Here is a 15,166-nt window from a genome sequence, read left to right as displayed (position 1 = left end):
TTGGCTTTCCTTTGATGAGGGCATTCTTATGTCTTTATTACAACTGCTTCCACAAGATTAAGTTTTGCTTTTTAAGTTATTTGATTGTGCAATGACCCATTTATCATTTTAAGCTAATTATAATAGTAATCAAATTCTACGCTTCAGGGAATAGGTAGACAAGCTCATTTCATGTTGTTGAATAATTGTACAACTGGCTTGGCACATATCCTTTCAAATGCGTTCCTCCAAGTAGGTATAGGTTACAATTCTCAAAAAGTCAAATAACTTAGCAACCTCAGACCTGCTCCAAAGCTACTTAGTTTGAAAATCTATGCATACTCACTTGTAAGTCCCCATGAACTCAAGCAAATAAAAATATGGTTGGAATTGACATGATTTTTCTCATAAATGTAAGCCAACTGCTTTATTCCATATGCAAATTCTTCTGATCACACCAAGACACAGGATCACATTAAGAAATAGGTGTATGGCCTAAATAACAGTGGATCATTGTTACGTGGCACTTTATATGACCACATCAATCTGAAAAAATTCTATCATGTTAATAGAGCTTATCAGGCGCACTTTGAGTTTACATGTACATGTTACTTTTCTTGAAAAGCTCATGCCTGTGATCAGTCAGGAGACATCACTTCAGTATAGCAATTAGGGGGGGGTTGGGGGGGTTAAAGGGAGCTTTCTCCTAACCTCATTTATTATCTGAGGAGGAGGTACAGGGAGAGAGAGAAAGGAGGGACAGAATGGACAGTGAGTATGTGTGTGAGAGAGATCAAGGATTTGAATGAGTGTGGATGGGATAAAGAATGTTGGGGGAGGGATTAAAAATGTAAAAGGAAGCCAAAAGTGCATACTCATCTGTGGTCAGGAACAGAAATTGGCCTGGTGAATATGACTGGCATTCATTTACATCATTACTGTTTTTAAGGCCACACATTATAGGGAATTAACAACTTTTTAAACATTGTTTTGCCATTTATTTTACACTGAGATTAAAGTAAGTTGCAGAAATAGTTACATGTAGTATTTGGCAGAAGCCGAACTGCAGTGGAACAGAAACAGTGCTGATTGTGACAAATACAGGTTAGAACAGAAATCACTGCCTTCTTACATCCTTAGGTGGGAGTAACAAAGAAAATGTGGTGGCTCTGCCCATGTATGAGAAACGGTATGGGGTGATATTGATGTTTACTTAACATTATCATCATTTCATTATCTGTTTAAATCACCACCATCCCATGTCTCCCTCCATCTCTCTCTCTTAAGATCATCACCTGTCACCCTGCCACTCTCTAAGAGAGAATGGAGTAGTGATGAGCTTAAGATATACAGAGTATGGGGTAGCTCTGGCCCCACCCTGCACCAAAACACTGCCCTGAGTTATGTGGTGCTCAGTGGCGCTCATTTGCCATAGACTCAATGTAGTATCGATGTTACTTTAGAAGTACTGGAAAAGTACCATTTTTAATTTGCAGTTGTCTGTAAATTTGTTTGCACTTGTATCCAGAACTATTTAGCTATTTATTTAGGCAACAGAATTGTCAAAACAGGCAGGATAGCAACAATAGTCTTTACTAAGACTAACACTACTAAGTCGGGCTGCTACATTTAATTTATCTGTTAAGATTGATTTAAAAGATTTTTAATTAATTAAAAATATGTAACATATCTGTGAAAAAAAAATACTAGTTTAATCAAAGTGCAAAGCTTTAAGGTTGTAAATCAATCAAAATCCCTGGAGAAAAAGAAGCTGAAATATGCATATAGGCACAAGGCACTATGTTGCACTAATAGGTTGCCACTGAACTGCAATAGATGAGCACAGAAATAATTAAACAGAGGCCAGCAGAACTGTATTTATTTTCCTCAGAATAAGATCATTTCATGGCTGCTCTCACATATATTCTAAGTAACACAAATGACTCTACATGCATGTATTTTGTACTCAATAAGCTGCTCCCAATACAGAAAGAAGCCTTAGTAAAGTTGAGAGCCCTGTTGCTACTATTCTGCATGCAGCAGACCTGTTAAATTTATGCTTATCAGCATCTTTCTGGGACTTAATAAAACTGAATTCTAGAGGTGTCTCAGAGTCCCACAGCAATGCATGAGAAATGTCTGATTTTTGCATTTGAGGAAACAAAGCTCCTTCCATTCCCTTTACGCAAAATTGTCTCAAGTCCAGTCTTGGGGCTAGACAGGAAGAGATGGAAAATATGCTAATTGAAGAGCCTCCTGAAGGTGCTACTGAAAGATATTATAAACCTCTTTTATATAAATAGTAAATGTAAAGGTTAGCAGAGCTACATTATTAATAAAATGTTTGCTGCACTTCAACGTCCTCCAACACACACAAACACGGAAGTTGAAGTAATCAGGACTTGCTTCTGAATAGACACGCATAGAATTGCCCTGCAAAGTACTCATTTGAGCACTTTGAGCGACTTCTAACCTGACTGCCACCAAGGTCAATTTAAAAACCGCACAACCTAATTTAATATATAGTGATTAAAAATTACGTTATTCAAAGATGTTTAACCATATGCTTTTTAATTTTTTTTTACTCTTTTTCATTTTCAAAGGTTAAGGACATAGAGACATAGGGAGCTACTTTATACTGAGTCAAGCCCAGGACTTTTTTTCAGCAGAAACTCACTGGAACTCAGTTTCAGTACCTCTCAGGTGGGCACCACTGCCATTCTAAGAGAATGGGGGGGGTGTTCATGGTGAGTTCCAGCACCTCTTTTTCTAGAAAAATAGCACTGCGTCAGACCATCAGTCCACCTAGTTGAATATTCCCTACACTGACTGACAAAGATTCCCCAGGATTTCAGACAGCCCTACCTGGAGACACAGCCATGCAAAGCTGGCAAGAAGTCCAGGCCAGGTGGGAAATGTAGGCTGCATTTCAATAATCTTTACCAAAAGGTTCCCCTTTGCTTCTACCATGGGGAGCTTGGAGTAGCCCCTCCCTCAAAGTCGCAGGCCCATTCCAATTGGCCCATCTGCCACCCCACCCCCTTTCTGACTTGCCTGGAGGTGCTGGGGATTGGCCTTGCAAGCAAAGCAACAGCCCATGTTTGTAATCCAAGAAACTAAGTAGCAGCAAAAAAAATCATCAATGATTTTGATTTGACACCCAATGGAAAAAAATGAACAATCACATCTGTGACTCCAAGTTACATGATCATAATCTATGATAGTACAGTAAATTTCACCAAGGATGGGGGGGAATAACAAAAGCACGATTAAGCTGCAATCAAGAAATTGTTCCACCGTTATATAGTCTTTGATGACTACACTATAAACAACAACAAAAATGTTAACTGCAACAGTAATTACATATGAATTCATCATGACTGTGGGTGGTCAGGGAAATAAGCAGCTTTCAAGGAGAAAGATAATTTTTGGCAGCTGTGCTATTTGAGGCTTAAAGACATGGGAAGGGACTAGGATAGCAAAATTCAGGAAGAAACCCACAAGGACACAATACAGCACTTGTGGATTTAGCTTTACACTGGTGGCATTGTTTGGGTTGTAACTCTAACTTTAATGTGAACATTAAATATAAACTTTTTTAAAAAATAAATATGTTACCATCAGAACTCAGTATTGCTCAAATACTGGTTTTTTTGTTTTTAATAATGGGGAGAAGGGATGTTATTTAAATGGGTTTATATACTGGTATCAATGTGTAGAAAGTTATACATGCTTCACAGACTGTATCTATACAAATTGAAAAAAAAGTATATTAACTTCCCTGATTTCAATATCCCCAAGGAGCTTTGATGTCTGACTAATATTAAAGGTCTTTTATGAACTCCAGTTAATGCATAAAAGGCAACCAAGACAACACCATAAGCATTACAGTAGGCCTTTCAGATCCAAATCAAACATTCTTTTAAGCAAGACACAATAACTATTAACAATGCCTGCCAACATCCTACTTACCTTTGCAAACACTGCAGCACTGATTCTCTGGGAGGATGTAATCTTTTTCCGAGCAGTTCAATGGAGGACAGGTCTCCGTTACTTTTACTAAAATTCCATTCTGGAAATAACAATGTTTTAAAGAGTTACACTGATGAAAATTCCACGGTTGCTTCTACTTTCTGTAATCAGAGACTGACATAAACAAAGGCTGCATACATATGAGACATTTAAAGCACATTCTTCTTCAAAAGAATCCTGGGAACTATAGCTTGTTAACGGTGCTGGGAACTGCAACTCTTCGGGGTAAACTACAGTTTCCAGGATGGGGTTACACAGTAAGGTATGTATGCTGCTGGACTATGACAAAGAAAAGTAAGAATGGTACTGGTCTGATCAGCAAGGACCTCGTTGTACTCAACAACGCCCAACATGCCCAGACTAAGTATCTGTTCTCTTTGCAGAACGTTGTTGCCTTAGTATCAAACTAGTGTGGAAGTTTTGATGAGTGAAAGATTAAGCATATCAATTTGAGTGAGAACTGTTTTCCCTCTAAAGTTCAGTAATACCTGGTTGTCATGAGATGTTCACAAAAGAAAAGCATGGGAAACGCATTGACAGCAGACACCCATGATACTTCCACACAAAATGGGCAAGGAAACAAAAAGAAAGGCAGCTCTGAAAACTAGCTCTATGATTTCCACAGCTTGGAAGCAATTAAAAAGCTATTCATGCCTTCACTAGTCAAAAGCAGAAAACATGTAATAATGATGGGTTGCCCACAATATTGTCTACTATGGTACAATTAATACTTTGTTCTACAGCAGCTGAAATGAAAACCTGACTTACCAAGTTACTTAAAAAACGCATTGCTACTCTAGGCTCGCAGACTGAGAATCAGTTAAGCACAAGGAACCATTGTTATCCTTACCTCTTCCTCACTTACAGCAAATACATATGAGTCTTTTGCATATGATAGATACGCCAAGGGCAATACCAACACAGCAAATAAAATGGCAGCTGCTGTGCCAGTATTGAAGCAATGGCAGGGTTAGATACTTCATATACTATGTGATAAAATCACAATTAGCACTAAAGTGAAGATCAGATACTCTTATCACCAGAACACAGTAGCTCCTATCTGGTTTTCTGCTAAGCCTAGAGGCTTTTTGGAGTTTCTTATAATTCCTTTCTGCAAATTTGCCCTGATTTGCACCAGGGACTCAGCAGCTGCCCTCCATGCCTAGTCAGCAGCTGAGAGACAGATCTCAAGTGTTTCCTGAACCTCACAGTATCCCAGGAAGAAAGCTAACAAATAGCAGCCCAGCAAACAAAGCAGAGACCCTCTGGGTGCCATGGAGGAGCCAGATATTATTATTTTGAGAAGGAAGAGAGAGGAGAATCTGATGCAGGTGAAAACTCTTCTAGATGTCTGATTTTGTAGCCCTTTCAGGCTACTGTTGCTGTTCACTGTTATCATGAAGGTATGGGCTGTAGGAACAAGCATGCTAGGTTCCCCTGCCCTGTGGTCATTCTCATGGCCCTCCATGAATTGCTTTGTGAGTGAAGGAATGACCGTCGGGTGTGGAGCACACTTCCACCCACCGGGTATGCAGCACACTTCCACCCGCAGACAAGCCACAGCTGTCTGAACATCATGCCCTCTATCTAACCTTTGCTCTCTTAGTAGTCTGCCGTGCCCTGTCTGTGACCTTTGTCTCCTTCAATTAAACATTGTTCAGGGGGAAAGTGACGCGGTGGAAACAGGTGCCAAAATAACTTTGTTCTACCCCCCAATCTCGCGACTGGAAGATGTGTAAAGGCCACCGTCCAAAATGTATCTGACTGGTTTTGCACATTGTGGTAATAAAAAGAGCCTCAGCAGAGCTAGCTAGGAGCTTGCTTATGCACAGCTCACCTGATGACCAACACCTGTCTCGTGTCCTTCACTTCAGTGAGAAGCAGGGATCCTCCTGAATATCTGAAAATTCTCCACATATTTAGATACTCGATTTTCACATTTCACACAGCAACCCTCCAAGGAGAGCTAGTGCACTTACTACTGAACCACCAGCATAAAAACGTTGAAGAGGACAGTGTCAAAGCAGTAATATATTTCAGTTATTTTAAAAAAAAAATCATGGTAAAAGTTATTGTTTAAGCTGAACTGAAAAAGGAAAATGTAGTATGAAATAGCTTTAATTAACCACATGGGGCTGGTTCCCATGGTCTGAAATATCATCCACTGCTGTCAAGAAAACCCTCTTGAGCTCAATTCAGGATTGGGCTCAGAAAACCAAGCTATTTTCCCCAAAGACAGAGAAAATCACCTGGTTTTTCTGGCCTCATTTCTGAGCACAACAGGACTTCTGAGTATCCCCTTCCCTAAATGCCCCGCAGCATTTAAAAGTATTAAATGCTTTATAACCCAAGCTGGAGAAGATTACTTTTGTTTCAGATACAAACTAGCACTATTGGCTAGGCAAATTTACATTTCTCATTCTTTCTGTAAGTTCAATAAGATATTCCCCACTTTATGAATGGCCTTGTTTGATTATGTCCCACTTTGAACACCATGTCAAGGAGCTGAACCTGCTCAGTATTGATAATCACCTTCTTTACTGCTCATCCAGGTGAGATCTGTCAAGCCCCAAAACTCTATGCTTTTAAATGCTTGGTGAAGAACTTAGTTAAAGGCTTTTAGCTGACTTAAAAATAATAATTTCTTGCTCCCCCACTTTGCAGTGCATTTTCCTGTCACTTTCCCACCTGAAAAAGTCTTCTTTTTTGTGGATCTGTTGTGCTATCGCACCAGAACACTTTAAACCTACTCTAGTTGTGCAAAGCTAAATTTCTGGTATGCACTTGTATCCCTTTCACAATAGTGACAGCCTGCAAGCACGGAAAGTAAAAATGTATTAGAATTTATGACTCATTCTAAAAATGTTTTTTCTGTCAAAAGCATTTGATGCAGAGAAAGTAATATTGCACACATTTTGCTGTACCATCCAGGGCATGCAGTAAAGGAGATACCACACATGTTTAAAAGTGAAAGAGTGAACAATTGCAATGTAAGTCCTACAGCAGTCGTAATGCTTGAGACTGCAGTCTTAGAAGGTTAAAAAACTTACACGACATTCTTTGCAGTTCTTGGTTAAAATCCTCTGACCTTCTGCCAACACTTTTCCTCCATAGATACATTTGGCTAGAATTTTCAAAATAAATAAAAACATCAGTATTTAGTAGTAAGTGCAGATAAATTATACAGTTTGGTACAAACAATATTGCTTTAAGTCAATCTAGATGCACTGTGGTAAATATGATGTACTCATTTTGCTTTCAGTAGCAGCCAGTGTTAATTGCTCACATTTATTTTGACTATAATAGTAAATTCATTACAAAAACTATTATCTTGAACCATTTCACAACTCACTCTGACAAACTAGGCTACTTAGTGACCTGAAGTAATAGGAGAAGCAGAACAGATATTGAACTCGATTCATTAACAGAATTAGTCATGGCAGTGACATTCTGTGGAGAAGGCACGGTACATTTGTATTAAGATATGCCTGTATGGGCAAAGTATTGACAACCTGGATGGACTTACTGTATCACAATATATAGATTCTGATTTATCTACACCATATCAAGACAGGCGAAAACAGAACTGTGCCCCTGTGTAACTGGAGCAGTGTCTCAAGTGAGCCACAGGTATTCATTAACTATCATAATTGATTAGATCACTGCTGGAAATACAGGGCTAACAAACACATGGAAAAAGGAAGACACCGTAGAAAGATCCACACTGGTGACTATCTTAAACTTTAAAATTAGCTTCTGGGGCATATGGATCTAACTTTTCTTTGCTGATTGCCTTTTAGAAACTTTTACAAATGAACTAAAACTCAAATATTGTATTTCTTAAAAGGTAAAGGACCCTTGACAGTTAAGTCCAGTCGTGAATGACTCTGGGGTTGCGGCGCTCATCTCGCTTTACTGGCCGAGGGAGCCGACGTTTGTCCACAGACAATTTTTCCAGGTCATGTGGCCAGCGTGACTAAGCTGCTTCTGGTGAAACCAGAGCAGCGCACGGAAACGCCGTTTACCTTCCTGCCGGAGCGGTACCTATTTATCTACTTGCACTAGACATGCTTTCGAACTGATAGGTTGGCAGGAGCTGGGACCAAGCAACGGGGGCTCACCCCGTCCTGGGGATTTGAACCACCGACCTTCCGTTCAGCAAGCCCTAGGCTCAGTGGTTTAGACCACAGCGCCACCCATGTCCCATTGTATTTATTACATACTTTTAATTCCAGAAAAGAATGCATATATACAACAGACATTATAATTGTCTGTTATGCTATCCTTTCCCAAGCAGAGGCCCCTTGAGCCATGCCAGATATATCTCCATGAATGAGGAAATATAATTCCTTTAAGGATAAGTAAATAATAATAAAAATTCTCAGTTCAGGGAGAAAAACCTGGAACAACTCAAAAGGCCTCTGTTTGCACAATATGGGTTGGACTACTGTAAAAAAAGTCAGTCATGCCAGATATAGCTCCATGAGACCTGCCTTCTGAGGAACTACAGATGTGTATTTTGGTATAGTAGTACTGGTGCCAGAGACAAATATATATATAGTACAGATCTCTACTCAAGATGACAGGTACTCAATTCTTAAACAGACCCTCAGTATTCTTGAGATTATGGGTAATTTCAAGCAAGTATCATTTCTGGCAATGGAATGAATATTAGCTCCAAAATCTTTGTTTGGTTAGAAAAGAAATTGGCTTAGACAGTTACTTCATGGGGTACATATGTAAGGTGCCCAGTGCTCCAAATTATTAAAGCTAGAAAAACTAAATTCCCCCAGGTTGTGTCATTAATACAGATAAATGAAAGCTTCAAACATGTTGTTGTTGTTGTTGTTGTTACAATTATGTGATTTATTATCTGCTCTCCACCCTAAGGTCCCAGGGCAGGGTACATTAAAACACATTACAATACAATATTAAAAGCAGTTTAAAATAACTTACAATTTATACCCAAATGTTGCTTCCTAATAGCACAATGTATTACAAACTCTAGTTATGACTTCCTAGCACATTTGCATTACTGTAGCCATAATAAAAAAGAATGTCCTCTTTAACTCCAGTAAAAGAGGAATACTAAATAACATTGCTCTTTAAATCATTTCCCCTTCAAGAACCTCAAACACTGCAGAATGGGACAAAACCTTACTTTTCAACCTTTCAAATTATATCTATAATTTTCCTTGGTAACAGTCATGCAACTAGGTCTGAGGTAAAAAACGAGAAACAGGAAAGGTGGTAATAGGCCCAGGGCAAGCAAAGGAACTAGAAATATTACACCATGCTGAAATTTTATCCTCAGCAGTTGCACTTTACTTCTACAAATTCTCCCCATATACTGTCCATCAACTTCTAAATGTTACACCTCAGTGTATGCTAGCAACAAAGGGTGTGTGTGTAAATCCTATAAAATATCTTCTTTGAAATCCATTTATACCACCACATTTTGACAATCAAAGTTTCACTTATGTGATTTCATCACTACTCTAATGATTGTTGAATGTTACTTTTTTGATGTTGGTTACCTATTTTAAAGTTATGTTTTATTATCACATTTTTGTATTGCATTAGATTGTTATAAGATATACATTTTTTGTTTCTTCAGCTTGTAAACCGCCTTGAGTATTGTAAGATAGAAAGACGGTATACAAATTAAAAATGATGATGACGATGATCTTTGAAGAATACACCATGTCAACAGTATATAATGGTGACCTGCCTCCCAGCTAGACATAGCATGCAGCCCAAAACTACACTTTTCAGATTGTTCAACAGGCAACTGTTGGTTGTCAGGTAAATAGGGCAACATTGATAAAGGAAGAAAGTACCAAATATTTAACATTCCTAGCTGGGGTGCAGCCATATCAAAGTGACAAAACTATATCATGCACGATGAGGAAATTCTCTGGACTAACATCAACAAGCAGAAGTCTGCAATACCTTCAGTGTATTGCTCCCATTAAATATGATTTTGTATTTAGGCCGTTCCACCATGATGCCATAGAATTTGTTTCAGAAGACCTGTCAATATGGGTATGATACGATTCAATAGCAAATAGTGTGGTTAGGCAGTGGTGCTCACCTGAGCTCCCATTATCTGTTGCTGCTTACGAGGAATGAGGGTAGGGACACTCAACAGATTGGCTCTGATGGTACATTTGCATGGCACCAGGTTCTTCACTGTCACACCCTCTATCAAGCAGCAGCAAATCAGCAGGAGGCTAGATGAGCACCAACACCCAACAGTACGCTACTAATGTGATTAAGTCATACCCTTCTATATGGCTTTCAAGATGTTCTGTGAAAATATGAGGAATATTGTAAAAAAGGGAATAAGATTGGGGAGGTTATATTTTAAAGGCAATATTAAAATTAGAAAATGTGTGAATAAATAAACAAAATGGAAGATTGGCAGAGAAACTGGGGGAAGTAAAAAAAGAAGAAGATTATGTGATAAATTCTGATATTGGTTATATAAATTTGTATTTGAAAATGAATTAAAATATTATTTAAAAAGTCATACCCTTCTATATTACTATATAGATATAGTTGTGTCTCTTAGCCTATCATTTTTTTAAACAATTGGTTTTATTGAGGCTCCCTATTTTCTGTTTGGAACTTTGCATTTTGTCTTGCTCATCTGTTGACTGTAATAAACACCTGACTAACTTTTGTGTGGTAAATGTGGCATTTTTGCAGCTACGGCTTGTAAATCATCATCTTAGAAAATATAAAACCTAGATTTTGTCTCTCTGATAGGCACAGGGCTGGTGGAGGTATTTTTCAGCTTCAAATGTGACAGCCTATATAACAAGGCTAGATGTAGACTAAAAGGGAAGAAAAATCTGAATAATAGTCAGACTTTGCCAGAAAGTCAGTTTTGATCTCAAAAAGCATGTTCTGTACTGGAGGGATTAACTAAAGATAACTGAGAAAAAAGAACCATCCTGCATTTTTCAGGTAAGAAATGCTAGTTGCTTTAACTCATTTTTTTTAAATAGCTAATTATCTGCTCAATAAGCCCTAAGGAAAGACAATTATAGTTGATCATACTGTCAATGATTGTATGGACAAAGGGCAGAGAAATCAATCCACACAGTATCATCAGTATAGACAGCTTCAGTGTCTGGAACAACATGGACCCCAAAAACTGCCCCAAGTAGATCATTCTGTCAAAATTTGCAATCAATTTTAATCAATGTTTACATCTATTTCTTCTAACAGATTTCCAAGTACACCAATAAGTTGAGATGGGTGTCAACCAAAAAAACCCACAAAAAGTAGGTTTGTTCATTCATTCATATTTTAATTAGAAGTCATGAAACAAAAAAAAGATTATTATGACTATATGGTTAAAATCAGTTCTAATGCTAAATCATGGTCTCCTTCTGGGCCCACGTGTTCCCTCTCCCCTTGCCTCCTGAACAGAAAGAATAAAATTTTACTAATTATGAATTTTAAGTCCATTACATGGTATGAGCATATTTTTTAACTCCAGGATGCCTCTCTCCCAGAAAATGCAAGGCAGAGTCAAATTTCAAATTACTTCCCAGGGAGTAGGGGCTTCCCGAATTGAAGTGACATCACTCCACAACTTTACAACATAACTAACAACAACAACAAAAAAGCATGTAAAATCAGTATGACTGAGAAAAAGAAGAGAGCACAATACCTATACTTACACTTGCACAATTTGCAGCACTGGCCTGTTAAATGGACCGGAAGGCGATCTGGCGAACAGTTCAATGGTGGGCAGGCCATTCGCCGGCACTCCACTACCCCACTCTATAAAAGAATAGAAAAATAGGATTAAAACACCTGTATAAAGCAGGATTAGCCAACATGGTGCTCTCTAGATGTTGTGGACTACAACTCCCATCATCTTTGGCCATTGACCACACTGGCTAGAGCTGATGGAAGCTAGAAGTTTGAAAAGCTCTGCAGGGTACCACATTGGCTATCTTTGGTATAAAGTAATGTATATTTTAGGGGGGCAGGAAACATTCTAAATGTGTGGAAAAAATAATTAGCTTAGATATGAATATTTGTATAAGCTATATTGCAACTACAATTTCACCATTCTGAAACAACCATAATCATATCCAGCTGCTACCTATGCGGACATCTATTAAATTTCAGATATAAATTATTTCCCTTATTCCACCAATCACTAAGTGGGTTAGACAATAGAAGCCATCTACCCATTTTTACAAATACAAAATAACACCTTCACAGTCTCTGTCAATCATCTTCATTTTAACAAACAGTTTTCTATTTTCTTGGGCAAACAAAACCTCTCTTCTGATAGTTATCAAATAATTTCAACAGTACAAGATTTACATACTAATCAACTTTTGTTCCTCTGATGTTGAAAATAATAAATACCACAAACACAATATACATGTTGTTGTCATGCAAAATGCAACTCGTGCATACAATTAAGATAATGTCTCCTTTCCCACAAACTTCAGTAATACAATTCTAAATTGTACACAGGAAACACCAAAACGTTCAGTAAAAAACATAGCCATCTAAATACAGGAAAGAAACTGCTTTTAGACAGGTATCATTTTTTATTCTCTCCCCATACTCTGTACATAATGCTATGCATAATGCCAATAACTAACCCTCCAAGTTGACATTATGTACTCAACAAACTTACACTGAATTGTAATGAGTCATCTTACCCCCATATATAAGTTAGAAGTTTCTTACTTTGCAAGTACAATTCCTGCAGTGATCATCTTCTACCCATGAGTCTTTGTCTCGATATATCACTCCATTTACTTGACAAGTCTTCTCACAGTGACAGTTTTCCAACTGACTAAGCCTCATTTCTGCATAATTTAGCTATAAATGAAAGTTACTTGATTTAATTCCTGGAATTCATGCACATGGGTTCATACAAAGGAAAATAAAAGCACAGCTTAGTGATCTTCAGAGGAATTAGGTTTTATCATACTGACAAAATCACATGAAAACAGCATGACTTTAAGCTGGTATAAATCAGCCCAGATCCATAGAAGGCAATCGCATATGCTTTGCTAGTGTATTTAGTTCAGTCCAAATTAAAGAAACCTCTGTATATGGGATGAGGATCTCAGGGCAATTGTCTAATCTGTTAACTGGCAATCAAAGTAACACCATGTCTGCAACACATAATTATTAACTTTTAAAATAATAACTACTATGTCTATAAATAACAACTTATCCATTTAGAACTTTAGTGTCCAATTCTTGGCTCTCTATTCTGGAAAATGTTAAGAACTGGAAAAATTCAAAATGCTATGATCTGTATTTCAAATCCACTAGTCAAATCTGAAACATGTAGCTCATAGATGTAGCTCTTTCCCTGGTTCCCATCTGGCTTCCTGGAATTTATCAATATGCAGGATATGCAGCAGAATAAGGTTTGAATAGAATGCCATGGAGAGATGGACTGGGGAAGTCCCAAGGGAAGTGACTTGTAATGGATAATACATGATATATAAAATTATGCATGTCATGAAGTAAATGGATAGCAAAAAGTTTTTCACCCTCTCTTATACTGCTGGAACTCCAGGGCATACAATGCAGCTGAGTGTTCGAAGATTTAGCACAGACAAAATGAAGCACCTTTTCATACAGCATATAGTGACTAAAGAATTCGCTCCATCAAGCTGCAGTAATGGTAACTGACTCAGATGGCATTAAAAGAAGATTAGACAAATTCATGGAGAATAAGGTTTTCAATGGCTACTAGGGATGATGGCTATGTTCCACTGCCAGAGGCAGTATGCTGCTGAATGCCAGTTGCTGAGAATTGCAAGCAGTGTTCTCAGGTCCTGTTTGTGGGTTTTGCATAGGTATTTGAGAACGGGAAATTGGACTAGATGGGACTCTGGCCTGATCCATTGCTTTTCTAATGTTAAAACACTTCCCCACCCCTTCCTGTCTGAAGCATATTATTCAGGCAAACTCTGCATTCATTCACAACATACCACACATCCAACAGTAAATACGTACACTCCTGATAGGAGCCATAATTCAGACCAGATGCAGGGCCTTTCCACTTCCAGCGTATGTTTTGAACATTTTCAGCACATAAAGGGACATAATGGGTATTACATAGAAAGGGTATTTTGTGCAAGAAGGTTGCACGCTGCATAAGCAGCTTGGCCTCTGGATAAATATAGGAAGAGCACATTGCTAACACCTGTGCTCTCAGAACCATTACAAGTATTCTAGAAATACTTCCATTATTCCAGAAATAAATGAAACAACACCTACCCCTATAAAAGCAAAGGCAAGGATAAAGTCCAGCACACTTTTGCTTTCAATTAGAAGGTTTGTCCGGGATGTTGGTGGGGGGAAATTTTGGTGGATTTTGGATATGTTGCTTAGCTAACTTTTAATAATAATGGGTTGTCACTGGCTATAACCTAATGGTGCATATAGGACACTGTGGGGTTTTGAATGTAGTAGATTATGCTTTCTGTCATGTAGGATAGAATGGTTTTGCAGGTGAATTAATTGTCAAAAGGAGAGGTGGTAGTCATTAGGACATGCAGCATTAGAAAAAACAAGATAATTCATGGAGGAAACGACTTATCATGTATTTGATCTCATGTTTGGAAACCAATTGCATTTGAAACTGAACAGCAGATACTTCTGTTGCAGATGCAGGATTCATACATGGGACAACAGGCTTGGCCAACTCTTCAGTCTCTGTCTTCCTACTTGCCATGGTGGCAAGGGGAGGTGCAGTGCAAATTCCATAGTAATAAATCATAGTAGTCTTCCTTATTGAAATAATTTGATCCTAAACACTCCAGGAGCAAAGTAGCAATCTTTAGGCCTTTAATCAGATTGAGTACTCAATTGTTGAAAGACAAAATCTATGTCAATAAAAGTAATCTGAGGCTATTTGTACTTATGGGTACAGAAAGAGGGGCTTCTTCACCTTTTTTATATTCTTAAAAAGAAAAAAAGTCTACTTAAAGGGAGTAAAGGGGGAAATTAAGGGTGAAAGAGAGAAGGCAAACCACATAATTTCATCATTAAATACATAATCTAGTAGCAATGTACAAGAGTGATTTGTTTCGTGCCACGACTTCAGTGTCACATTTCAGCCTTGAAAAATAACCAGCAAATATCAAAAAAT

General features: G+C 38.1%; 1 protein-coding gene across 4 annotated transcripts in view; it reads right to left on the bottom strand.

Moving 5' to 3' along the window:
• NELL1 (neural EGFL like 1) overlaps nt 1-15,166 on the bottom strand; it is a 379,806-nt gene that overhangs the window by 243,829 nt on the left and 120,811 nt on the right. For all 4 annotated transcript variants that reach the window (XM_081882839.1, XM_081882838.1, XM_081882841.1 and 1 more), the window contains exons 8-11: nt 12,739-12,873; nt 11,706-11,808; nt 7,062-7,135; nt 3,952-4,051 (exon numbers count right to left, since the gene is read on the bottom strand). In XM_081882839.1, coding sequence (XP_081738965.1) covers nt 3,952-4,051; nt 7,062-7,135; nt 11,706-11,808; nt 12,739-12,873 — 412 coding nt within the window. The remainder of the gene's footprint in view (nt 1-3,951; nt 4,052-7,061; nt 7,136-11,705; nt 11,809-12,738; nt 12,874-15,166) is intronic.

Source organism: Podarcis melisellensis (genome assembly GCF_964234715.1).
Source record: "Podarcis melisellensis genome assembly, chromosome: 1".
Classification (NCBI taxonomy): domain Eukaryota; kingdom Metazoa; phylum Chordata; class Lepidosauria; order Squamata; family Lacertidae; genus Podarcis; species Podarcis melisellensis.
Note: the sequence above shows the minus strand (reverse complement) of the source record. Positions and strands in the feature narration are given on the sequence as shown.